We start from the raw sequence: 27,165 nt of genomic DNA on the forward strand, positions 1-27,165 counted from the left end.
GCTTTGGATGGGGCACATAAAAATGATGTCACCCATATGACTACTACTGATGAGGGTGTGGGATAAGGAAATGGTTGTGCTTGTTGTTACGAGTACAAGGGCACTGTTGAAATTGAGATGATTCATGCTAGTACCAGCATTGATTTAGTTGGCTGCTCATTAACTGATGGCCTTGATCTATCATTGAATTACGGTAGAACATCAAAAGTTGAAAGGAGCTGGTCATTGCTCAACCTCTGATTTTTTTTTTTTATAATTACACATGTTTGGAAATGTTAATTTATACCGACTGACTTGAACCAGGCTGCACGGTGTTTAGCGCGGTGGTTAGCGCGCAGGCCTCATAGCTAGGAGACCCGAGTTCAATTCCACCCTCGGCCATCTCTGTGTGGAGTTTGCATGTTCTCCCCATGCATTCCACAGGTCCATAGGTATGAATGTGAGTGTGAATGGTTGTTTGTCTATATGTGCCCTGTTATTGGGTGTACCCCGCCTCTCACCTAAAGACAGCTGGGATAGGCTCCAGCACCCCCGCAACCCTCGTGAGGATAAGCGGTAGAAAATGAATGAGCGAATGAATGACTTGAACCAAGGAGTGACCTTTTCCACTGACAGTTGCATGAAGGCAACCGGTTGATCAATGGATTCAGTCATGTGGAATGAGATCGGGATCTTGGTGAACTTACCAGTTACTTGACTGTTTTTATGTTAATTTAGCATATTCATCCTCCCAGGTATGGTCTTTATGCTGTTGTGTAGCTGAATGATTGTTAATGTGTTACGTTAACATACCGGACATGTCTTCAGCCTGTTGTTCTGATTTTTTCTGGTTCTGGGTCTTGAATTTAGTGAAATTAATTTCTAAATAAATGTGACTTTTAGTCCACTGCAACTTGCATTTTTTTCCTGTGGGACTTTTTGAATGGGTTGCCCAAAAAAGCCAAAGAAAAAGAAAAAAAAAACATAAAGCCAGAATGAGTCATTCGATGCATTTTCACACGCCAAATTATAGGACGTGGATGTTCCACTCTAATCACTTAGAGTCATTCCAATGGGGATTTGGGAAGCCATTTTCACTTCAGTCTCTCTCTGTGTTGAATGCAACTTGTATTCGTACCACATACGGAAAGTTTAGCGTTGACTTTTTCCAGTCGTGGGAGCCAAGAGCGATGCCAGGAGATGGCAACCAGATTAATGAGGTTGTATTTGGTTTCCTCTCCGACAAGAACCACATGTCTAAACCACTCAGCTTTAAAGATACTATGGACTCTCAAAATCGGATCTACTGATGCGACAATATAGGTTCAGAGACATCCAGTGGAACTTTTTCCCACTTTGTGTTTACCCTCCCTCCCGTCTCAATCCCTGCTTGACGCTGTCACTTCCCTCCCTCTCTCAGCTGCTCCTCCCAGCTGTTTAATCACACATGGCGCTTGCCTAAAAAAGAGAGAGGGAGGGAAGCAAGGGGCGAATGGGAGGAGAGAGGGCAATCCAAAAGAGAGAGTGTCTGATAGAGACGGAGAGTGGGAGACACATGGCCAGTGAATGAGAGATCTTTGCTAGCTGCGTGGATTACTCCTGAGGAAGGACCTCACTGGGATACCTTCCCCACTCTCCTCAGCTCCCCAAACTCCACATCCAGACCTCTGGCATTCAGAACCCCAGCTCTCCCGAAGTCTCACCTCTCGTTCTCCTTTCACCCTCCCCATCTCCCCTCTCCCCTGCTTTCCCCTCTCAGGATGTCGTGTGAGGAGGCTCAGCTCCACAAAGAGAGGCTGCAGGCCTTGGCGGTAAGTCAAAGTGTCTTCAAATGGTCTCCTCTTTTTTTTTTTTTTTTTTTGTGTCGCTTCGGACGTCTGTCCATTTGGCCTTGAGTGATTCAGAGCTAATGGACAAGACAGACTGATGAGGGCTTTCATCGTGTCTCACCCTTCATCTACCTGTGCGTTTATTCATGACACCATTGATGGAGCACCTTTGAGGTCCTACAGTCTTCATCTCATTAGACCTTTATGGCATTCATGTTTCTTTTGCTTCATTTTGATGCAATTATCCATTCTAAAAAGCAGCAGGGGGAAAAGTATGTGCTTGACGGTTAGGTTTCTGTCAAAAGTTAGACTTACAGGTTCGGGGTATTGAGGTTAGGATTACGTTTGGGGTTAAGGTGAAGCTGTTTTTTTCACTCTGTGAAAAAACGTCATCATAAAACACTCGCTGGCATTAAAAACATGTAAACACACTCATACAACCTGAGTTGCACACACACAGCTACACTAGTATGCTCTGCTAAACTAAGCTAGTAGGGCTAGCTTAGTTGGGTCTTTCAGGTCACCGTCTCATCATTACTTAAGAAGGGGGTGGGTGGTGTGGTCCGCTGAGAAAATACCCAACACAAACGTTCCTTCTCCTCACAATGACAGCGTTTCATTCACTTCATGGCAATTTCTGTTTTTATTGGCTAATTCCGTCTGTGATTCTGTTCATTGGGCCCTCCATGTTTTCACAAATGCTTCTGACTTTCTCACACAGCATTGCATTGATGTTTTACATGGAAGGGAAGCATCATTTCATTTCAATTTGCCTTGCGTCCATCAGTCAGACTTGCTTCAGAAAATGTATACCTTTTTAGTGTCAACATAGATTGTAGGCACCTGGTTTATTACATCATCTTGGCCATGCAGACAGTCTTTGCTTATTTTTAAAATAAAGTGATTGATGGGGGTGTGGTCTGAATGTTCAGTCCCTAGCTTTATAAAGCTTGTTTTCATTGCTTGTTGTGAGGCAGACTTTTAATAGTATACAATAGAACACGGAGACTGTAGGATTTTTTAAATGAAAGTGAATGAAAGGGATTTTGGGGTTCAATGAAATAGTGAACCTGAGCTGGATTCTTACATCTTTTCTTACTCGACCAATTGGGTGTGGGGGGGGCTGCTTTTTTACTTTTAAGTGTGTGTTTTCCACGTTATGTTTGAGTCATCTGGGGATGGCTGATAGGACGTCGGACCAACAGTCAGTCTCGGGGTTCCGTGCCTGTGACTAAATTTGGCGCCAGCAATAACCACAGCATACCACACACACTCAAGAGTCACAGGAACACACACACACACACACATCCCCATAGCTCCCAAGTAAAGGGGAACAGCAGCGGCAGCGGCGGTGGCGGCAGCAGATGGAGAAACTATTTTGGCCACAGCCGTACCAGGCCTCGTTTATGTACACCAGCAAGGCACTTTACGAAACCAAGTGGAAAGTTCCCACTGGTGAAAAAGACGTGGACAAACCCTTTATAGTTTAGGGTGATGTGCGGGGCCAAGAAAAACGTACAATTTCTGCAACGTGCGCAGTTGTTGTAAACTTTCCCCTACAAAGATTATGCCGTGTAGTCATCATCGAAATATCCTATATGAGGTTCAACTCCAGGAGACAAAACCTTCATTCTGATGTAGGATCCTGGTAAATCATTTGAGCTTCTCAGCCTCGTCTCTCAAAGACAAAAACAGCACTAATGGCTCTCGAGCAAACCCACCAGAGGGTTACGATTACTCCGCTGACAACTCTCTGAGGTAGCTAAGTACTCTGTAAGCCTTAAAGTGTGCTAAGCATCGCACGTCCAATATAAATACAGGAGAGGCCAGATAAGAATGACTGAAAGATAATACTAACAAACTACAAGCGTGCACACCGACTGATAATAATAGAATAAATGGTTCAATATTGTGTGCATTGAAATCTCATTATTGTCCTTTCTAATAAAAATAATATGCTTAACTTCGGCCTGCGTGGGTTTTCTCCGGGTACTCTGGTTTCCTCCCACATTCCAAAAACATGCTAGGTTAATTGGCCACTCCAAATTGTCCATAGGTATGAATGTGAGTGTGAATGGTTGTTTGTCTATATGTGCCCTGTGACCAGTCCAGGGTGTTTCGCCCGAAGACAGCTGGGATAGGCTCCAGCACCCCCGCGACCCTTGTGAGGATAATCGGTAAAAATGAATGAATGACTGAATGAACTTCTGCCTGACTAAGCATCAGTCCAACCTCCCAGGGAGCTATACAATGTCTACGCTCAGCAGCTGACAAGCAAGTGATTACATCAATAATTCATACTCACAGATTTCATTTTCATTCATATGAGTGTCCGTTTTCACTGCCTCTTCAGCCAACAGGAAGTCTTGAGACCAATCACCTCTGTAGCTGACATTCTTGATTGGTCCTTGGTATAAAACGTTTGTATTCCATGTCGTATTCCTATCATTTTAATTGAAAGCCTATTTGTCAGCTAGCAAGAATAATAAAGAATAAAGCACCAAACTAATGGCCCCAAGAGATTTTACTATTTCACATTGATGACATAATACCCATCACTACGATATCATTGCTGTGACTTGAAAGTACCATAAGTAGGCCATCACAACAAATGCTTGTTCACACTCTAGGATATTACTAGAACACTAAATAGAGTTGTTAATACAGAGAACTGGCTTCCTCAGCTGTAGGCTGAACCTCACAGTTTGAATTTGAGAATTTCCAGAAGGACTGTAAATGACTCAAACATTGTCAGGGCTACGTTGAGGGCATTAATCATTCATTGCAACAGAGGATGCACTGTGTTATGTTTGTTCATCTGTCTGATAGTGATTACAGCCTATCAGATGCCAGCGATGCTGGTTTCTGTGGTTACTAATTGGTCAGATTAAGTTGATGTCATGCTTTTAGATTCAGGCCTGTAATCGGCATGTTCCGAACATGTTATTATAGTAGTTGGGGGAGTATAGTCAGGGTTTCCTAAAAGACTGATTACATGTGTGGATGAGTGTGTGTTTGTATGTGCATGCGTATATGTGTGGTTGAAGATCGGCCAATGAATGGCGAGCGCTACGGCTTTCTAAATAGCCACGGGACAAGGAGCAGCATGGAGGACTAAACTGCAAAAACACACTCCGACCCTGGTCACTGCAGTGACACATTGAGGACACATTTACACAGATGACCTCAGCACTTTGGACTTTTAGCTTCCCTAAAACACACGTCACAATCATCTTTCCAGTTCACAGTGTACATGGTTTTGGGGGGGGGCGGAAGAGAGGGGTTGACATCCGGAGGCATCAACCACCAGACAGGAACCTTGACGGATCAAAGTTTTAGATAAAGTAGCGAACTTCTGTAGGACTCATATTTGCAGACCTGTAAAAATAATGAAGCCTTAACTACTAAAGCACCCGGCTTCAACCACAGATTGCTCCCAGTCTGACTAAGTTGTGATTGTAACGGATGGTGGACGTTTTCTGGATCCACTTAGTGGGGTCTTACAGCGGGAAGTGAGTGGGACAGGGTGAGAGGAGTGGGGGAGGGGGGCGCAATAGCTAGACATTGGCATGTGTTGAGATTTGTGGCTGCTGTGGCGTAATGGACTGCTTCAAAAGCAGTAAATAGAGTTGGGGGGGCTGGGCTGTCGATGGTCTACCTACTAATGGACAGTAGTTCCTGATCATAAATGTTCTTCCCATATATCATATTTTACTATACTGTGTATTAGAAAAGGACAGGAAAGGGACACAATTGCGGGATCTAACACATTTTGTTTACATTTTGTAGTGGCGTAGAACTGCGCTATGGATACGTCGTTTGGCTATATGTGCTCTGTGATTGATTGGTAACCAGTCCAGGGTGTACCCCGCCTCTTGGCCGTAGTCATCTGGGATAGACTCCAGCTGAGTGTGCCCAAACATAGCAGTCAAACCTTGGTTTTCTACGTCCCAGTTTGTACTGTACTGTATTGTTCTGTGAAATAGAGAGCCAAAACAACGCAAAAAAATGCAGCAGCAGATGCTTGCCAACGACTAAGCATGGATTTGGGCTCATTTGGTCAATGTCTGTCGGAGGACTTTGCCGAAATACGGGCCCAGGTCAGTAGGTTTGCGTTTGGTGTGTTTTGGTCACAGCAGAACAAGCATGGTAATGAGATGTTTGGTTTATGGGCAGTTTATGAATGTGTCTATGGGGGAGTGCATGCTTGGGGCAAATCACTGGATAGGCGTGGCCGTTTTTTAGGCAGTGGGGGGTCTGGGGGCACGACAGGCATTACGTGCCATCTAAAATTAGCAGCAGCTGCTTTGGGCCTAGTGAATGGTCATGTCTGTGAATGTGATTGGGTAGCACCGACATGACACGTGCAGGAGAGGATGGAATGTTGATCAAAATGAGCCTGATTGCTTTGAAGGTGTTTTGATGGTATTTGAGTATACGGACAGAAAGAAGGGATCCTGCCTTGTTTTTTTTTTACAATATGCCATGTGTTGTTCGAAGGTCTGACATCAGGAAATCAAATCTTGTTGATAAGTGATACATTGTGAACATGCATATGAAAGTGTTGCAAATTTCCACCTGAAACCAAAGTTAAGGTCCATTCTGTTAAAGCACTTATCATTACAATACACCATTGATCTTACTGTTGTGTTATCTAGTGTTTGGTAGCGGTGTCAGATTGTGACCTATACAGCATTTTCCAGGAAAAGAAAGAAGTATGTATGTGTGTGTTTACAGAGATATACAGGGTCAGGCAAAATGATCGGACACATTTGTAAGTTAAATAAAAGGCAAATAGAGTAAAGAAAATTCATTATGTTTTAAAAATTAAATCAGTTTTGGCGAGGTGGGAGGCCGGTCGGTTGATTTTCGTTTCAATGCAGATCCAGTAGAAGCCGGTAAGCCATAACAAGATGGTGATTCCAACTGGTACAGGATCATGTCTACCAACATTGAAGTGCAAACAGAACGCTGGTTGTGTTGCAGTTACAGATTGGTTTGTTTTGATCAACGTTTCCACAATGAAAGCGCGATGCTCACCAATCCAATTCATGGCAGAAATGTTATTTAACCTACAAATGTGTCAGATCATTCTGCCTGACCCTATACATGCTCCTGTCCTCCCCACCATAGACTTGATGAGTGTAGACGACACCTGCTGCTATCGGATGACCATGGAATGCAAGGCATTTCAGTCGTGTGCTAGGTTTGCATTTACTGACGCCGCTTGCAAAAAAGTTACCAGGTTCATCTTTGTACAGGTTAGGTTACTCAACAAAGTTGCATGTAAATTTCCCCACTGAGGGACGAATAAATGTATATTTCATCTACTCTAATCATAAGAGGTTATTATACTGCGCAGGTATTTGCTATGTAGGTCCATCCTGGGCTATGCACTTTCGGAGTACAATTCGCTGAATGGGAAGATGATCTTCATCAGGGAGATGTTTCTTTTGGGTGGTTTGGAATGTGCAGAATGTGAAGCATCTGGCTTGTACCTCTCATCTCTTCACAAGGGAAGCATCAGCAGAACTTTATATCACATTTCCCAAGCTCATCGTGACCATGAGGGAATGTTACATGGACACGTTTCACTGACAGTCCAATTCATATGTATGTTCAACTTTGGTTTACTTGCGATTTGTTCACATTTGGAACCACAATTTCCCAAAAGGAAAATTGTAATAATCAACTCCGTGGTCAAAATGTCCAATCTTAAAGACATTAGGTAACATTTAGGCAACACGTTAATAGGGATATTTTAAAAATACGTACTTTTCTATGCATTTAGGCCTCTTGTCCACATACTAGTTGTACATTATACATGCAGCAAAAATATAAATACCATCAGATTTTCAGTGGTGCGATCCACCTCTGAGGTGTTAGAGCTTCCTCTGTATAACAAATCATTAGATCAAGTAAATCATGATTTAGTCTAAGCACCTTACTTTGCTCCTCTTAAAGGTTTATTGATTGTTGTCTGTTGCTGTCTCATTAATGTATGAATGAGACAGTGAATATACTTCCATGCCAGCATGCACTATTGTAATTATATGAATTATATGAATGAGTGTGTGAATGAAACGTTGTAATAGCTCTTAGGGGGTAGCCGATTGACTACTTTGCATTAGCATCCTCTGAAAGATGGAAATTAAGTTATGTTAATATACAGTAGAAAAAAAATCATTTGATTCATGAAGTGTGTCAACAGTAGCAGAGTAAAAAAAAAAGAAAAAGTGATGATCTGTGTATGAGAGCCATATAGCTGCGAGCCAGCCAAGTTTGGCCCGTGAGTCAGAGTGTGGGAAGCCATTAATGTGTCTTCAAGAATGTCAACATATTTTCCTGAGGAGGAGGAGGAGGATGATGTGCTCTCTGGAGGAAACTACTGTGAATTTTATTTGAATCTGATATCCTCAGCATGAGGGGTCATGATTGCATTTGTTAGAGCATCCACCGTGTAAAAAAATGAAGTGTAATCCAGATGTTCCGATGAACAGAGTAGCTGACGGCAAGGCTGAACATCTGTACATTAAGAAATGTTTGACTCCAGAGATCTCCATAAAAGCATGAGAAGCCACCTGAGCAAACAGTTTGGTCTGATGTTAAGTCTGGATGAGTCTCCCAACTGAATGTTTTGACATACAGTAGAAATGCTGCTGCTATTTCTGCTACTGCTCTAACCACTAAACAGATTTTCCCCCCTTTGAGGTGTGTGTGTGTGTGTGTGTGTGTGTTTTATTTGGTGCGAGGTGAAGATTATATTGCATTGTACAGCAGCCAATGAAGAAGCAGTGTCAACTTTTCCGACAAGACAACTTTCCTGTGCTCCCCAAATCGCTCTGTTGCACACACTTCCATTCCATTACATCAGTGGTGTCCAAAGTGTGGCCCGGGGGCCATTTTCGGCCCCACATCTGTTTTTTTTTTAATGACCCAAGAAAAAAAGGAAAAGTTACATTATGCGAATAAAGTCAAAACGTCATGGGAAGGAAGTCATAAAAGAAATGGGGGGGGGGGGGGGGGGCAAAGTTCGGAATGATTCCACTCTCGGCCAACTCTGTGTGGAGTTGCATGTTCTCCCCGTACATGGGTGGGTTTTCTCCGGGTACTCCGGTTTCCTCCCACATTCCAAAAAATCCTTGGTTAATTGGCGACTCCAAATTGTCCATAGGTATGAATGTGAGTGTGAATGGTTGTTTGTCTATATGTGCCCTGTGATTGGTTGGCCACCAGTCCAGGGTGTACGGCGCCTCTTGCCCGAAGACAGCTGGGATAGGCTCCAGCACCCCCGCGACCCTCATGAGGAAAAAGCGGTAGAAAATGAATGAATGAATGAATGAGTTTTGCAACAGTCCTTGTCACGGCTGATACTGTTGGTAAAAGGGTGAAAGGGGACAAACATATATGTCAGTGGAATAACAAAACGTTCAATTTAAGGAGAAAATGAAAGGTTGGGAATAGCAGACTCAGCAGTGAATGTTTTTTTTGTGTGTGTCTTTTCTGGTCTCATCGCCAGGACTCTCGGTTGGGTTTTTATACTTGTACAGTGATCTTACTGCCTCACTGCATCAGTTGTCTGTTTATTGTCATTATGATACTTTCTCCCATTCGGTTCCAGTTATTTGGAAGACGAGTCAACATTTATGCACATTTTAAGGGTTTCCCCCGCTTCCAGTGTTATTTAAAGTAAGCCGGAAGTGTGCGAGTGTGAGAGAGACATCCACAGTATCCCATGCCCTTCTGCCCCACGCGGGGCAATGCTGTGTTGTTTACATTCCCATGCACGTCAAAGTAAAACCAAGGACATGGAACTTCACGTTGCCTTTGTTGAGTCCGTTACCCAACAAATCCCTCACCCTCATCCACGTCCCGGTTCAAGGTCGACCCCTATTGAGAGAGCTAAAGTGGCTCATTCCTCTTAAGATACTCATGAATCCTCATCCCCTGCCCTCCTTGGCAAGTGCTCACCTAATACTTCACTTCCGTCTTCACTTCATAGTTCTGTGTTGTTATTGTTGGGATACAAAGTGGGAAGTCGGAAATGTACCGATGGCAGTGGTTCTCAATTATTCAGGGGACAGTATTTTTAGTATTATTTGGGGGTATTTGCATCGTCAGAAAATGTTTTTTTATGTGTCGTCTGTTGGAAGTGCAATGTACAGTGGAACCTTGGTTAGCATCATTAGTCTGTTCCAGAAGGTCTGACTGAAACCGAAACTGACAAACTTTCTTTGTCTCCGTGGTGGGTTATTTTGTAGCCATGATCAAAAGTAAAGACTTGTGGCGTTGGGATAGAGCACAGTCAACCACGGGAGCTCGCTTCCGGCTCCTGTTTCCAACGTTGTTAGCAAGCTAATTGGCTGCTAACTGATGAATTCGACTCATGCGGTATGTTAATAACACAAAACCCGTGCCATATTGTAAGCTAACCAGAAAATGTACATAAACCGAGGCAAAATTTTGGCACACCGTTTTTAAACCAAAAAACATGCCTTATTTCACGTCAGAGAGCATCGTAACAATTGTAAGATGAAGTGTAACATGTTACGGCGCTGCATCATTTATTCTGCTGTATTTGCCAGCCGTGTTTTTCTTTTACACTTGACTCGTACATATTTATTATCACTCATGTTCCTCTTTTGTTTCATGCAGGAGAAGCGAAAACGTCAAACTGAAATCGAAGACAAGAGAGGCCAGCTGGATGAGTTGGTTTTACAGCTGCAGCATGTCAAGGTTAGTTTTTGTACACGCGTTACGTGATGCTTTCAAGGCCATTAAATCATCCATAAACACATACAAATAAGGGAGCAGAGAACAGACAACAGTATGATAGTGGAACATAAACACGTGACAGGTTATTAGTGTTAAAAGTAAAGTGAAGAGGAGTTATTTATATTGAGTTCTTGAACCCTTTAAGAGGTCACTTGATCTTAGGGACACCAAATGGGAATACCCCCTTAACACGTTTAATACTTAATAATGCTGTGTTGGGACACCATCGTATCAATATTATGCAGATATGTGCCAAACTCTATTATGATTTTGGAGAAACATGCTGCTGAGATGTAGAATGTGTGGGAAAGTGGCACTGGGTCTTGTTTGGGCTATAAATACCCAGCCGGCTTTACTATCCCAAATAAAAATACATTCCTTTCTCTAATGAAAGACCTTTAAACATTTGGCATGAAGAAGTATTGTATTAAATGGGTTTGATTCGTGACTACTGTTGTTTTCCAGCATTAAACACCCACTTAATGGAAACACTGACACAGAATTGGTAATTAAAGCCATGCGTACCTTATGTTGGAGGCCATTAAAGTGTCATGCTCGGTGCAATAGAGCCCTTCAGGCTGAAACACATGTACTTGGTAATTTGGTCGGGCATTGGACGAAAAGTTAAGCACTATATTAAGTTCATAACTGGACTATTTTCCAGCAACATGAGCTCTGTGCAAAAGGGGCACGTTCCAAAACATTGCCACACACATGACTGCGATCCGTCATGATTGACTACAACTCATGTAAAGGTTCTATTCGACCATTTGGATGGCGATGACTGCCGTATATGCATGATTGAACACTCTCTTGAACACAACACCCCCCCTAGAGTCAGAACACTGCTCTGTTTAGTTTTCACACGTACGGCACCAGCAGACCTGATGTAATCAGCATCTGCTCACATAGCCCTATTAAATGGCCATTACCTCTGAAGGCCACGCAGCCAAGCAGCATGAAGCAGGCTTTGTAGTCTGCTCTCTAGGGGGCCTGGTGCCCTGACAGAGGAAATGGGACACTAGAACCCAGTGATGTGATAAGGACAGCTGGCCTGTATGGTCATGGACTCTGACCATTGACTCACTGGTCTGCAAGCAAGTAAACATCATAGCGAATTTCTTAGTCAAATATACCCTGCAGATGCAGATGTATATTAGTGCGATAACTTGAAGCTTAAGGAAAGGCGATTGGGGCCTTAAACTGTCTGGCTGCTTGGAATGGCTGGAGGTCAGGGCTCAACAGGAAGTGGGAAGTTTGTCAAACAGCACGAGAGAGTGTAAAGGGCAAAGTCAATCACAGAGGAAACAATTTGTTGCTTAAAAACACTACTTGGGCTGCACGGTGGACGAGTGGTTAGCGCGCAGACCTCACAGCTAGGAGACCCGAGTTCAATCCCACCCTCGGCCATATCTGTGTGGAGTTTGCATGTTCTCCCCGTGCATGCGTGGGTTTTCTCCAGGTACTCCAGTTTCCTCCCACACACTCCCACTGGAATAGGCTCCAGCACCCTCATGAGGATAAGTGGTAGAAAATGAATGAGTGAATGAAAAACATTACTTTACAACCTTCATTCTAGGGCTCAATTAGACTTGAGATTGCGAATGTCACAGGCACACATGCCAAGGGCCGCAGAGTGAGAGTCGAGAGCCTTAACCATCGAGCTAAAAGCTCAAACTCAACATCCAGTACAACAGTCAGTTTTTACCAAAGTATATACGCAGAGTCTTACTGGCTTGTACAGACACAAACCCGTAAAACTACTTGGCATTTGTTGTGTAATTCAAACATCAAAAGCGACTATCACACACAGCAGATGTGGTGTATGTGCGGTCTGCGTGGTTATCTGGAAGGAAAGCAACCACACACAAACAAACAAATAGCCCAGCTGTCACATTCTGACTGCAGGTGGTGAAATATCTTGGAATCATTTATACAGAGCTCCTTGTGTGGTGTGTTCTGCCCGCATGTGTACCGTTTGTACTGTATGTGTTCTGTGAGCGTGGACATTCACAGACAAGCAACTGACTGTGTGACAATAAACAGCCAGAGTTGAAGCAAAGTGATAACAACACAGAGACCTGGACACTCCAGTTAAAACTGGCAGCTTTTGTTGTCCTGCTTTAAAGTAGTACAGTGTTGTTCAGTAGTTTTAAATAAGTCTTAGAGGTCCTGGAGTAGGCATAAACCTGCCTCTGATTCGGGAATTTAAAGACCTTTAATGATAATAAGCCATTGTTCACATTGCGATAAATGTATTTGCCCCATGCTATTATGACTTACCTCTGTAATGTCAAAAAGCCACCTTGGTTTTTATGGATTGCAGCTCCTGTGTCTGCTTGAAGAGAATCTCCACATTTAGCAACATCATCACCTGAGATATCTGTGTTTGCAGTCCAAAGCCATGCGGGAGCGATGGCTCCTCCAGGGAATGGGAGCGCAAGAAGAGGAGGCACGGAGGAAGCAGTTGGAGCTGGATGAAGAGCACGGGAAGAAGATGGAAGACATGATTCAGAGGTATTGCTGTCTCTTCTTGTGGGTTGTAGCACATTTCTTGGTTCACTTGGATTAAGCAGAGATTGATAATAATAACATATCTTGGGCGGCAGTGGCTCACAAAGTAGAGCGGGTCGTCCGGAAACCAGAAGATTGGCGGTTCGATCCTTGCTCTTGACACCCACTCACTGTCGTTGTGTACTTGGGCAAGACACTTCACCAACCTTGCCTCCAGTGCTGGCCACACTGGTGTATGAATGCGAATTAATGTTTGGTGGTGGTTGGAGAGGCTGTCGGTGCGAATTGGCAGCCATGTTTCCGTCAGACTACCACAAGGCACCTGTGACTACAGATGTAGAATACCACCAGTGTACACGTGGTGAGCGAATAATGGGTTCACTCACTTGAATCCATTATTATTATATATTATTACCATATTTTTGGTAAGCCAAGTCTTAGTTAGGTGTGTGTCACAGAGCCTCTCCCTCTAGTCTTACGTCCTGTCTTTAAGTTCTGCGAGCCAAGGTCACATGTGCCCACCCTATGACTCACAAAAAATATGAGAACATTGTGATTGGTCTTCCTATTACAGCTATGCAAACTGTTCAACAATGGGTCTGCGTGTACACTTTCATGACATCCATCTTACATCAGTCTGTTATTTGAAGTATCACACCACGCTCTTAAAATAGAAAGCTAATTTTGTATTACCACGTGTGGCACAGTACAAACGCAGTTGTTAAAAACCCAAGTACAAACGCACACATATACTGTAAAGAAAATAGCCTCTGGGTATTTGGGTTCTTAAAACCCAAGCCACACAAGCTGAAGGAAAGAGACCACTGGAGGGAGAGTTGCCAAAACAGATGATGCAAGACAGGCAAGTGAAAGTGGGAGGTCGTTGGCAATGCAGCCAGAGACGATGTGATTCCGTGTGCACTTCCTGCTTTTGTGTCTTCGGGAGGAGCTTCCTGATTCCTGTCAAGCATCCCCAGATGAAGTTGGTGCATGAGATCACTGGTGAACTCACCGCTGACAGAGTGAAAATGGAAACTGATGGGATTAGCTTCGTATAGCAAGCTCATTCAAAATCAAATACAAAATTCCAAACACCAATTCTTACCAATAAACCCTGCAATGAGACAAAGCATTGCATTGCGATATTTAATCGTTCAGGTGCTTGAGGGATGGATGTCATAACAAACTCAGCGCTCATTTCCACACCAGTCAATGTCTTCATGAAGGAGCTTCTGTTAGCCAACAGCTACCAAGCTTATCATCGGTGCTGAAATAACAGAAAGGTCACTCGTGGACACAGACGCCAGGATAGCGTCGGCGCTAAAAGGTAAACAGAGCAGCTGTGAATGGTCAAAGCACTGTGGAGGTACTGTAGATTGTCGCTTCATCCACCTGAATAGACTTGTTGTTACGCTTTCTTCAAGAGGAGATGTTGACGTTTGTGGTTTGTTTGACTTTCATTAGGAAAAATCACAAGGATAACAGTAATTGTGCTACGCCCACGTGTGTTTTAGAATGCCTTCAACGCTGATTTATGAGGCGTCACAGGACGACTGGAGACAGAGTAGTCAAAACATACAGCACATGAAAATGCACAGGTTTATGACCCCCGCGTGATACGCTGTTACAGTACGGAAAACCAGACGGCAACTAATCCTAGCAAATGCAAAAGTTCAATTGATAGAATAATAGAACTTATCAAACAATACATATTGAGAGAAACATTGAACTTAATCTTGAACTTAATATTTGATTGCATTAAATTTACTGTAATTTTAGTTGAATAAACTATTTTTGCATTTTAACTGTCCTTCTTGTGCTGCACAGCGAGCGAGTGGATAGCGCGCAGGCCTCACAGCTAGGAAACCCGAGTTCAATTCCACCCTCAGCCATCTCTGTGTGGAGTTTGCATGTTCTCCCCGTGCATGCGTGGGTTTTCTCCGGGTACTCCGGTTTCCTCCCACATTCCAAAAACATGCTAGGTTAATTGGCGACTCCAAATTGGTATGAATGTGAGTGTGAATGGTTGTTTGTCTATATGTGCCCTGTGATTGGCTGGTGACCAGTCCAGGGTGTACGCCCCCTCTCGCCCGAAGACAGCTGGGATAGGTTCTAGCACCCCCGCGACCCTTGTGAGGATAAGCAGTAGAAAATGAATGAATGAACTTTGCTTCCAGATCCACTGTTAATAGATCCCTTATTTATCACAGTAGAAAATTGCCAGATTCTGCTGGAGCAGCGTTTTTCAAAGTCTGACACAGTGAGCCTCCTCTGATAGAATATAATACAACCCATGCCTCTTGAGTGTATTGCTAACCCCAGCTTTTGATTTTTCTCAAGCTGCATCGCATCCCTTGAGAAGACTCTTGTTTCTCACGGGACGCCCGCCGCAAACTTTGAAAACTCCTGTGGTAGAGATTTTCTGACGCTAATGAAGCTTTTTGTGTTGGCATCTACACTTTCCCAAAATACCCAATGGCGTCAGCAAGCAGAGTCTTTCCACTACAGATAGCGGTGTGGTGAAGTGAGCTTGCAAGAGCAGGGATAAGGTATGACCATGTGCGCCTCCTTCCCCCTCATAAACATCTCCAAATTAGGCTTCGCTGCTCTTCTGACGACTGCACAGAAGCCCAAGCCTTCTCTCCCATCTGCCTTTTACAAGTTTTAAAGTCACAGCGCGTGCCCCGCTGGACACTTTAATGACAGAAATTGAGTGAGAAGAAGCTCTTTTATGGCCGTTTGTGTCTTTTCACAGCCTGGTGAGCACATAGGCAAGCGGTAAGAAGGGGGTATAAAGCATGTCTGTGCCGCTGTGCCGTTGAGCTTTCCACCAATGTAGACAAGAAAGATGAAATGAAGCCAGAAAATAACAAAAAAAACATTCAGATTTTCCATAGAATTCTGCAAAGCGATTGGAAACTGCATTATGACAAATAAAACACCATGGAGGCACGACGACATCTCTCAACGAACGAAGTCCTTCATCAAAAAATGACATAAAAAACAGCAACACCGTGTTCTTTGTCGTATTCCACTAAAAGCTCCATTCATTTTAAAAGCGAACAGATTGAAAAATATCCAAAAAGTAATTTTGCAAGACGTTCTGGTCATAAACCAACTTTAAGACACGCACACCAGCCTTCAAGACGGGGGAAAGAAAGAGGGGGCATTGTGTAAGGATACAGAGGACATCGCCTGCGAGGACAAACATTGAGTGAGAGAGTGTGGCAGTGGGAGTTTTACAAATATCCCTATCATTACACGAACAAGCTAAGTAAACAAGAAAGAGCAATACAGCGGTAAAAGGCCCTTTCACAATGTGGCGCTGACCTGCATGTACCCGTACTACTTTTGGACCGCTGCTTTTTCACCTTGCATTGGCACATTTAGCCATCATTATAGAGCAGCGTGAGTAGTTTCTATTTTTATCAGATACTGTATTGTACAGTATACTTGGCATAGTGTATTGCGGCTATAATTGCTTGACATTTTCATCCTACGGTTTGTTTTTTTGTCACGTGGGATCTTTGAGGGAATTGCATTTTGTGATTGGGTGGTAATATGAACAAGTTTACTTTTTTTTTTTTTTTGTTTATGTTGTCATGCATTCCTACTCTTTAACCGACATGGACATCCTGTCAGTTATTTAGCAGAATAAAGCATCGCACCTTTAAGCTCTATCCAAAGTATGCTAAAGAAGACAAATGGAGCCTCTGGGACAGTCTGCCAGAAGCAAACTATACTTTGAAATAGCCTTTTCCAAGTTGCATATACGCTTTGAAAATCATCTTTTGCCTCACAGCGTGACGCACTGGAGTTTAGATGGTTTCTCTGTATGGTTACCTCTTCTAAGAACTTAACATTTGGGGAACCGAGGTCGTTAAAACTTTGCTCCGTGGACAGTTGAGAACTCTAGGTTTATGATGTGGTAGGGGCCCACTGCTTCAAAGTTTAAATGTTGGAAAAAAACAGCATTTTGTGTTCTCCGGTTGCATTTGGCCAATTATACTGCGACGGCTTTATTTTTTTTAATGCAGACTTTGAACGAAACGCAATAGCAGTGAAAGCAAATGGCAGCTGCTAACTTTGGCCCGAGAAGTGCTCGAGGGTCCAATCGCTGAAATGTGACCTCCACTCACGGGCAGCACTCATTGCCATTACAATGACTGTAATGGGCAGATTAATTCGTTGCTGGGTTGCAACCATGTGACCCACAGGCAGACTGCATCACTTCGGGCAAACATACAGCATAATATGGCCACATACAAACACGGTACCTTTTCCCTAATGGGTTTTGAGTTTTTCCTTGCCCTGATGGGGTTCAGATCAGGGATGTTGTCTATTGTCTATCATCTACTGTGTCTACTGTTGCCTGCTTGTTAAGCCCTTTGAGGCTCTTTTGTGATTAAGGGCTATACAAATAAACTTGACTTGACTACCTTTGCACAATACTTGGCATATTAATGGGAATAATGGTGCATGCTGTTGAAATTATTTTCTGAAATTGTGTGTGTGTGTGCATGGTGTGTTGCATAATGAATGCAGCAGATGAAAACAGTACTTCTAACATCTGTCTATCTGCGTTCATACACCAAGTCATTCTTGTATGTGTCCTTCATTGTTGCGCTAAGCAGTTTTTCCGTCTGGGTGGAACATATACAGTAATTGATTTGTAAAAACAAAAACAAACAAAAAAATGATGGGTTCAAGTACTGCCAGTGTGGCACATCCTACAAATATAATTTAACAAGAAAACAACAACCACATAACAACAAACATGGAGAAGTCAGAAGTAATTTCACAAGAAAAAGTCAAAATATGAAGAGACAAAAGTCACATTTTTACTGACACACAGTATTGCTTTACCTCAAGCCTCTGTATCTCCAACACATGTGGGTATGCGCACACAGGCTGTCAAACCCGCAGGCACACACTCACACCGGCCTCCACCGCACATAAAATCAGATATGCACTCTTCCTCGTCCTGTATGATGCGGAAAGACGGGCGTATCCATGGCAACTGGCCTGCGGTTGACTAACAGGGCGGGGTGGCAACGTCACATTTCTCTTTTTGGATTATATTCTAAGGAGGTGGCCATGAGAAATGAGGATGGCAAAAGCTATTTCTTTGCTTTCACTCCAGTGCTTAATATGGTCACTAGGGGGCGCCAGGCACAAATACTATGTTGACTATGGCTGACTAGTCTTACACCTTTTAATTCTGCCAGTATTGATGTTAAAACACATCAACAGTAATAATACCTTGTATGATGACTGCTATAATTAGATTCATGATAAGTACAGTATTATAACTGTATTAGTATACCCCTTTATTTTGGATAATTAGCCTGTTTCATTGAATAGATTGCCTGATAACATTGAAACCAGCTTGTTTGGAGTCATTTTATGCGTGTGGTAATTTGGTCCATTAGATTTTTCATGTGACCCTCAATGGAAAAAGTTCAGCCCCCCCGATCTATTCCACCAAATCTGTGTTTATCCTGCCTCATCACAAACAACAATATGCGATGGACTCTAAAAATGCTTCATAAAAAAATGTCCCCTGGATAGACAGTCAGCCAAATACAACAATGAATTCTGCTTATGGTGCTGAAACCAAGAGTGACCTTTGTTTATTCTGGAAAAGTGTGGGAAGAGCAACTGTTTATGGCCGTGTAATGAAGCTCAAAGCCGTCTTTTCTTCACACATAATTACGGCACGCGCATTCCTCGCATCCCTGAGGAGTAGACTGAAGTGTTGCAAGTGCTGGCAGGCTGTGAGGAAGCCGCCATGGTCCTCCTCCCTGACAGCTTCCTCGTATTGTTGTTGCATCCACCTCGTAATGTGTGTGCGTGTCCTTGTGCATCTCAGAATGAAGTGTGTGGGATCACATCTTAAGCCAAATATGTATTTTTTTTTAAGTTTACGGAGTTTAGCGTAACACTCATATTCCAAAAAATGATTTATTGATATGTTGAATTTTGTGGTGGCAGTCGAAAAATAACCACCAAAAGCACAACACATTATGCAATTAATGTTTGCTTATTCATTCATTTTCTACCACACAGAGATGGCCGAGGGTGGAATTGAACTCAGGTCTCCTTTTTTTTTTTTTTTGAACTCGGGTCTCCTAGCTGTGAGGCCTGCGTGTTAACCACTCGTCGACCGTGCAGGTGGTGGCAGCTAATGCTTGCTTATTCATTCATATTCTACCGCTTTTTCCACACGAGGGTTGCAGCGGGTGCTGGAGCCTATGCTAGCTGCGAGGTACACCCTGGACTGGTGGCCAGCCAATCACAGAGCACATATAGACAAACAACCATTCACACTCACATTCATACCTATGGACAATTTGTAGTGGCCAATTAACCTAGCATGTTTTTGGAATGTGGGAGGAAACCGGAGTACCCGGAGAAAACCCACGCATGCATGGGGAGAACATGCAAACTCCACACAGAGATGGCCGAGGGTGGAATCGAACTTGGGTCTCCTAGCTGTGTGGCTTGCGCGCTAACCACTCGACCACCGTGCAGCCCTAATGCTTGCTTAGGTTTTGTTAAATCGTATGAGTTCCTGGTTGTTGAACTGCATGTGAAATTGCTCCCGCACATCCAGACAAGCGCTTAAGTGATTACTTATACTTTGAAATGCGGCAAATAGGATTAAGACTCCAGAATGTTTGGGATGGATGGTGTAATTCTTCTGCCATCATCTGGGATTAATGAACTCATTCAGAATTAAACTGCTTTAAACCTTCACAACATGATTCTGCTGTGTTGCAGATATTGTGCAGTGTTGTAACTGCAGCCGACATCTGTATCCACATCAGTCAGTGCAGCATATTCCTGAATGAGGGCAACAACTGGATTGTTGGGGTTGTCATTTCAGCTCTCATCAGACTAGGATTCATCAGTTCATGACTAGACTAGGTGGGACTGAATATAGTACAACTCTAGTCTGAGAACTCGATGCAAGATCCAGTGTATTTATCTTCTAAAGGAGGAGGCATGTACAGACGGGAATGGTTTCGCTCTTTTGTGTTGTCAAATGAAGGTCATTGGTACGTTTTGGGTGGTATCACTTACATTATGATTCCATTCCGATGTAATGACGGACCCACCTGAAATGATAATGCCTTGTTAATTTGTTAGATGCTAAATGAATCCTTTAGTAAGGCATTCTAGAGACAAAGATGGCTTCTCCAAATTAACATAGATGGCTTACCTCACTCCTTTTTCAAAAAATTTGTCAAAAGAGATTGTTGGGTATGGGGCGTCCTGTCTAGGGTGTACTATGTCTCAAAGTGTGGGCATCAATCAGTGCGTTTAAATGTAGATAACTGGGTTGACATCCTTTTGTGTCATGTTCATCTGCCACATTGCTGTTATTTCATAAGAATTCAGTCCGGTTTGTTGTCCAGATGTCCATACTGTCCATTATAACGGCCTGTGTCGTTGAACGCCACATCCCAAAATGGAAGCTTCCTTATAAAAGATGGCAATGAGCTCAGATCCAAGCCACCACTGCTGACAAGACTGTAATTGACTTGACTTCACTGTCACACAAACCATATGTTTCCAATGCCGACTTCTCAACAACTGCAGGATTTGGGTCAACAATCAATCAAAAAAATTTTTTTTTTGTGTGTGTTTATGTTTGCAGGCTGGAATCAGAAATCGGCACACTTGAGAGTGAAGAGTCTCTGATTTCTGCTAAAGAACAAATTCTACGAGAACGCTTGAAGGAGACGGAGCGCTCGATAGAAGACCTCCAGAAGGTACGATTCATTCATTGGACTGAAACTGGGGAACTTTGTCCTGTAATAAGATTATTCTTGTCTCTGTTTTCCCCTAGAGTTTGATGTCCCGTGATGGAGGTACGGTCAATGTCACACTTGCATTATATCACATATAGGGATGTCCCATAATTATCGGCCTGATATCAGCATAGGGGCAGCACGGCGGACGAGTGGTTAGCGCACAGACCTCACAGCTAGGAGACCCGAGTTCAATCCCACCCTCGGCCATCTCTGTGTGGAGTTTGCATGTTCTCCCCGTGCATGCGTGGGTTTTCCCCGGGTACTCCGGTTTCCTCCCACATTCCAAAAACATGCTAGGTTAATTGGCCACTCCAAATTGTCCATAGGTATGAATGTGAGTGTGAATGGTTGTTTGTCTATATGTGTCCTGTGATTGGCTGGCCACCAGTCCAGGGTGTACCCCTCCTCATGGCTGAAGACAGCTGGGATAGGCTCCAGCACACCCCGCGACCCTTGTGAGGATAAGTGGTAGAAAATTAATGAATGAATATCAGCATAAAAATATGGTTGATGAACATGTGTGTTCATTCCACCATAGGAGATATGTTATGTTGCACATATCGATATCGGAAATTGAGAGTTAGACAATATTGCCTTATCGATTTTCAGCAAAAAAAGCCAATATCGGACATCCCTAATTATATTCATCCTTTGTTGTCTTTATTGTTTTCAAATGTGTGTGCATGCGTCGCCTGTACATGTCTACTTGTGTGTGTTTGTTTGGATAATAATCTCGCTGAGACAGGGCCGATTCGGGCCAGAGAGCGCCCATGAACCCTCAAACACACACACTGATTGCCACGGACAGAGCACACAGACACTAAAACACACACACACACACACACACACACTGACACACCATGCTCAGCAAGACTATTGATGCTCGCACTCGCACAAGGCCATGACTCTGCAGCCTGCAGTCGCTGGCTTTATCCCCCCGCTATTCTCTAAAAAGCCCTGTAAGCCCCTGCCGCTTTGTTCTTCACACCAAACACACACACCAGTAAAAACACACACACACACACACAAAGCAGCGACTCACACACACACACACACACACACATGCTTCTGCTGCATAAGCACTTGAACCTCTGGTGCTACAGTTGCCGTGGACACAGAAGTGAGACAAGGACAGTGAGACAGTGAGGTGTGTGTCTGTGTGTGTGGAAGGGATACGCATCACTGATGTGTGTTTATTTGTGTACCCAGCGTGCATGCGTGCGTGCGTGCATGTGGATCACTCTCGGCCTCTTAACATCACACTAACTATCTCTCCGACCACCCCGCCCCTTTGTGCTCTTAGAGGCCACCGCCTGCACGTCCGCTCCTCTCTCGGACTGCGCGGACCTCCATCCCGACCACCTCACCCCGGCCTCGTTGCCCCGGACCAGTCCACCTGCGCCTGGAGAGAAGGCCGCTCCGAGACCCGGTAAGGTTGGAGAGGACGGCAAGGAAGGCGAAGGGGGAAGAGGGGGTGGAGTGAGGGAGGAGGAGAGGGCACAAAGGGTTTTGGGACACGGCCAAGTTGGATTTACACACACGCGCGCACACACACACACACACACACACACAGCACAAAGACATACGTAGATACGACTTGGGCATCCATGCTTATTAAAATCAATTAAAGCGTGATGATGAAACATGCTTGATTTTTTGTTAGTAACATTCAACTATTTATTTTACTAGGACTAAAAAAGGATGAGTTTTTGGTGCATGTCTTTCTAAATGAGTAGCATTTATTTTGAATAATTTATATTGTATCATTTAGTGCTGATTCTATTTTTTTAGATGTAATTATATAATTTTATTCTATTGTTTATATTATATATATGAATTGTATTAGATTTTCATTATATTTGTATTTACTGCTGTCTATTATTTACCGTTAAATTGTGGTAAAATGTTATTTTTATATTATTTTTTATTTTATTTTTTTAACATACCACTCTTACTTTTTGGGAACTATACTAATACATATATATTTTTTAATAATTGTTAAATAAAAGTGCAATGGACAACAATCTGGGTACAAATAACGTATTTTAATCAATATATTAACCGGTGAGTGGTAGTGGTAGTGGTAGTGGAAGGATTAAGGAAGGGGCTTTTCTGTTCCCGGTGCATGTATAAAGTCATGCTTGGATGAGTTTGGTGTGGAAGAACTTGATAGACGTCAACTTCATTCGTATAGTACTTTTTCCCCCCACTTTTTGTTCTAGCATGTTTTTCAAAAACTACTGACTATTGCGTGCTGAACAGGACTAAAATAAGTAAGTAGTACAAGATAAAATATGGAAAACGTGCATAAAAATAACAATGAAAATGCCCAGGGATTGAAATAATACTAAAAGTAATACTTTTTATTTGCATATGCTGTGGCCTGCAGGCTACCAGCATGAAACCCTGGTGATTTTTATCAGTGTACTATGCCCCCATCTTCACGCTTCACACCCTCCACCTTCTCCACTCCCCCTCACTCTTCCTTCACACCCCCACCCCCTTCTGCCTCCACCCCTCCTTCCCCCTTCTAACAGCAATGTTTGCCATGGAGATCAACGTGCAGCATGACCCTCAGACTGGCGAGCAGCGCATCCTGTCGGCGAACCGCGTCAGCCCCTCGGAGGCGGGGACGCGCGGCATCAAAGTCTACGACGACGGCAGGAAAGTCGTCTACGAAGTCACCTCCTCCGGGGGCGTGTCCACCACTTCCATGGAGAATGGCTGGAGCTCCTCGCAGGTCGACCAGCTCATCCAAAGAGCAGCCAGACCAGTTCGAGGGGGTGATGACAGGAAGGGTCAGGTGTTGGTGACCCCCGCCGCCCCGCAGGCCTACGTGTCGCCGGCCGATGTGAACGATCTGTCCCCGCCATCCTGCGCCCCGCCTTCCATCCCGTCAAGCCCGCCTGCACAGGTCACACTCCAGAGGGAGACTCGGCTCGGCATGATGCCCCCATCCTCCGCCCCCATCATGACACAGCCCGGCCCGTCTGCTCATCCGGAACCAGAGCTCGGGTCCTTTCCCCAATCCGGCGCCGAGCACCCAGTCACCATGGTGTTCCTCGGCTATCAGGACCTGGAAGACACAAGCGAGAGCAGGCGGCTGCTGGGCTTCGACGGCACCGTGAAGGCTGAGGTGGTCCTCATCGATGAAGACGACGAGAAGTCCCTGAGGGAGAAGACGGTCACCGACCTGTCCGTTATCGACGGCACGGCGGCCGACCTGGTGTCGGGCCGGCCGGTCACGTCCGAGGCCGCCAGCACGGAACTCTCATCCGACGGCCGCGAGCCTGACAGCGCCGCCTCACCCCCTCCCAACCCCGACGCCAACAAAGCCCCGCCTCCTGGCCTCACCCCTGCTACAGGTACAGACAAGAGGAAACGCTGCAAGTGCTGCATAGTCATGTGACTGAACCTTCTGCTTCCTTTTTTATTATTATTATTATTACCCACGACACCCCTCTTTCCCCTCTGTCTCTGGATGGTTACTAACCGAAGCCCCGCCTTCCTTCTCCTCCTGGGGACTCTGAGCGGCTGCCGCACTCACGCACATGCACGGGGTCGTCTTTTGACTTTTTACGCCTTCACTCAGCCATGTTTTTATGCCAACATGGCATCGCTCTGTCCTCTTGACACACACCTTCGGTAACTCACCTGTTGCTATATCATTTATTATTATCATCAGTACACTTTACTACACACATCACACTGAATTAGCAAATCTGTTTTTTATATTTCTAGTCACATATTTCTTCCTTGCCTGTCAATTCTTAGCCCACTAGCTTATGTCACACACACACACACACACACACACATGCACGCAACCTCCAAATAAAAGGCATGTGTCTTAGCAGGATGGAGGGCGGGTGGAGGGTCCTTGTTGCCTTGATTTCTTCATGTGCCTCTGTATTCTTCCACAATCACAGTCCTCACAAAACAATGGAACAATTAGTCTTCTATTCCACTTTTCATTTCATTTAGCTCGCTGTTATCACAGCATTCCTTTCATAGAATCTCCCGAGATGCCTCTCTCCATGGGAAAGAAAGCAAGGTTGTTGTTTTGTCCCTTCATTGAGTGAGTCCACTGGTGAAGTCATTTCCTCCCATTCAATCACTTCCTTACTCAGCAGCCAATGAGAAGCTGTGAAACACTTGCAGGAACGATGCAGCCATTTGCTTTCTTAGCGTGTCCAAGAACTAATGAGCACATTTGCAGCGAGGAAACACCGCCAGTGAAAACACGGGATACTGCCGATAGCATGCACTAGTGATGGGCAATGCCCCATTTTTTACTAAACACATGAGAAATACTGTGCATTTAAAAATGTATACACATATTAGTCATAAAAAATTAAAATATTTATGTCTACACAATGTAATCTAAATATGAAATTGACAAAGATTTCCTCTTCAAAAAATCAGGGTAATATTTTTGACAAATATTGTTATAGTACTATTCGACTCTTGTATTAAATGTATAATTTTTTTGGTCATTTTTTCTAATTATTTGACAAATAATAAATTATGTATAATAAAACAATCTAATATTAGAAATATTAAATGTATATATTTTAACATGACAAATAATAAATAGTAAATAATAATAAATAAATAAATACATCTTTAATAATAAATATTAACTACAAATATACAACAAAAATGTTGGTTATTTTTTATAATTATTTAACAAAAAATAAATTCTGTATAATTAAAAAAATATAATATTAAAAATAATAAATACATATATTTAAAAATAACATGACAAATAATAAATGAATAATAATACACAATTACATCTTTATTAATAAATATCAACTATAAATATACAACAAAATTGATTCGCCCATCACTAGCATGCATACAAAATATTAATATTGATATTTCTAATGTTCATTCGTGTCCGTCAGTGCAGCAGAGGAGCACCACAACACTGCCACCTCGTTTATAATGGTGCTACCGTAATAATCAAGGCCTGGGTGACGTCTTTTCTATAAATATATTGTAATATCATATACAGTCCACTGTACAGGTCATTTCCTTGGCTGGAGGTCAGTCCCTCACTGCTTAGTGCTCATGAATGCCTCAGAGGCAACAGATAATTGATATTTATGAGCGTCAGAGCAATAATATTACATTCTTGGTGTCTGTATGCCGTATTCCCTCAAATAGTGGACCACATGAAATATCTGAAATCATGGTCAAAAGTGATCGTTTCTGTTTCGGGGCATTTTATCTTGGACCAATCAGCTTATTTAAAGTATGCTGTTATTATTATTATTAATTAGAGTGCGAGACTAGTGTCCAAAAAAATGATAGGAACAGGTTCTTAAATGAGGTTTTCCAAAATAAAGGCCTGAACATTCTTAAAAATGGCACTTAATCCTTAAATCCACTACTCAAAAAAACGCAGATGCTATATTGTTTATGGAAACTTACTCACGATGGAAATGGTTTATACTGCATGTGTAAAAATAAATCATAAGAAAAATTCTTAAAACATTGGAATGACTTTAAAAACAATATTGATATACAGCCATCCCTCATTTATTGCGGTTAATTGGTTCGAGACCCGACCGTGATAAGTGAATTTCTGCCAAGTAGGATTCAGTATGAATAAAGTGAATATTTCTGAAGTTAGAGCATAGAAAAGCTGTTTATGACTTTATGTGGGTCATTATTCACATGAAATAACACCCAATAGTCACTTTTACACTTCTCGTATTCTTTGTTTACATTACATCGCGCAGGCTACGGTATCACTGCAGGGACGTAACAGACGACCACAGCTAGCACAGCAAGCTAACAAGTTAGCCTATGTATTCTAAACCTAAGAAAGCATTTTAAACGCAGTGGGGAAGGACAAAGAAGCCAAAATATTACCACTTCCACAAGGAATGAGAGGAGAACCTTTTTTTTTTCTCCACTCGATCTCAGCCATGGCATGTGGGCACGGCTCTGCAGGCTCAGTAGCCAGTCTCCGTGCATTGGGATAGGTAATGTCTTTTGGGGGTGGGGTATGCAATATAGCGAGAGAGCGATATTCAAACCGCGACATAGCAAGGGACGACTCTATATTTATCAATTAAGTGCCATTATTTGTGGAATAAATTCTTTACAGCCAATCGATGCTGCGCAGTTGAGTAAAAGACCTGAGGAATACGGTATTTCAGGCACGTTAAGGCTCAAAATGAATTAAATCCATGATATTGTAGCTTTCAGTGGTGCTTGTGTGCTTCAAATCTGTACTC

At 43.3% G+C, this 27,165-nt stretch overlaps 1 protein-coding gene across 6 annotated transcripts in view; it reads left to right on the top strand.

The window, feature by feature from the left end:
* LOC131117366 (A-kinase anchor protein 2) overlaps window positions 1–27,165 on the top strand; it is a 61,637-nt gene that overhangs the window by 6,620 nt on the left and 27,852 nt on the right. For 4 of the 6 annotated variants that reach the window (XM_058064546.1, XM_058064548.1, XM_058064549.1 and 1 more), the window contains exons 2-8: window positions 1,739–1,790; window positions 10,464–10,544; window positions 12,979–13,100; window positions 20,761–20,875; window positions 20,953–20,974; window positions 22,221–22,346; window positions 23,455–24,282. In XM_058064546.1, the coding sequence (XP_057920529.1) occupies window positions 1,739–1,790; window positions 10,464–10,544; window positions 12,979–13,100; window positions 20,761–20,875; window positions 20,953–20,974; window positions 22,221–22,346; window positions 23,455–24,282 (1,346 nt within the window). Of the gene's footprint in view, window positions 1–1,738; window positions 1,791–10,463; window positions 10,545–12,978; window positions 13,101–20,760; window positions 20,876–20,952; window positions 20,975–22,041; window positions 22,065–22,220; window positions 22,347–23,454; window positions 24,283–27,165 lie in introns of those variants that run through there. The other 2 variants (XM_058064551.1, XM_058064552.1) reach the window with 2 other exon arrangements.

This window comes from Doryrhamphus excisus, chromosome 2 (assembly GCF_030265055.1).
Source record: "Doryrhamphus excisus isolate RoL2022-K1 chromosome 2, RoL_Dexc_1.0, whole genome shotgun sequence".
Lineage (NCBI taxonomy): Eukaryota > Metazoa > Chordata > Actinopteri > Syngnathiformes > Syngnathidae > Doryrhamphus > Doryrhamphus excisus.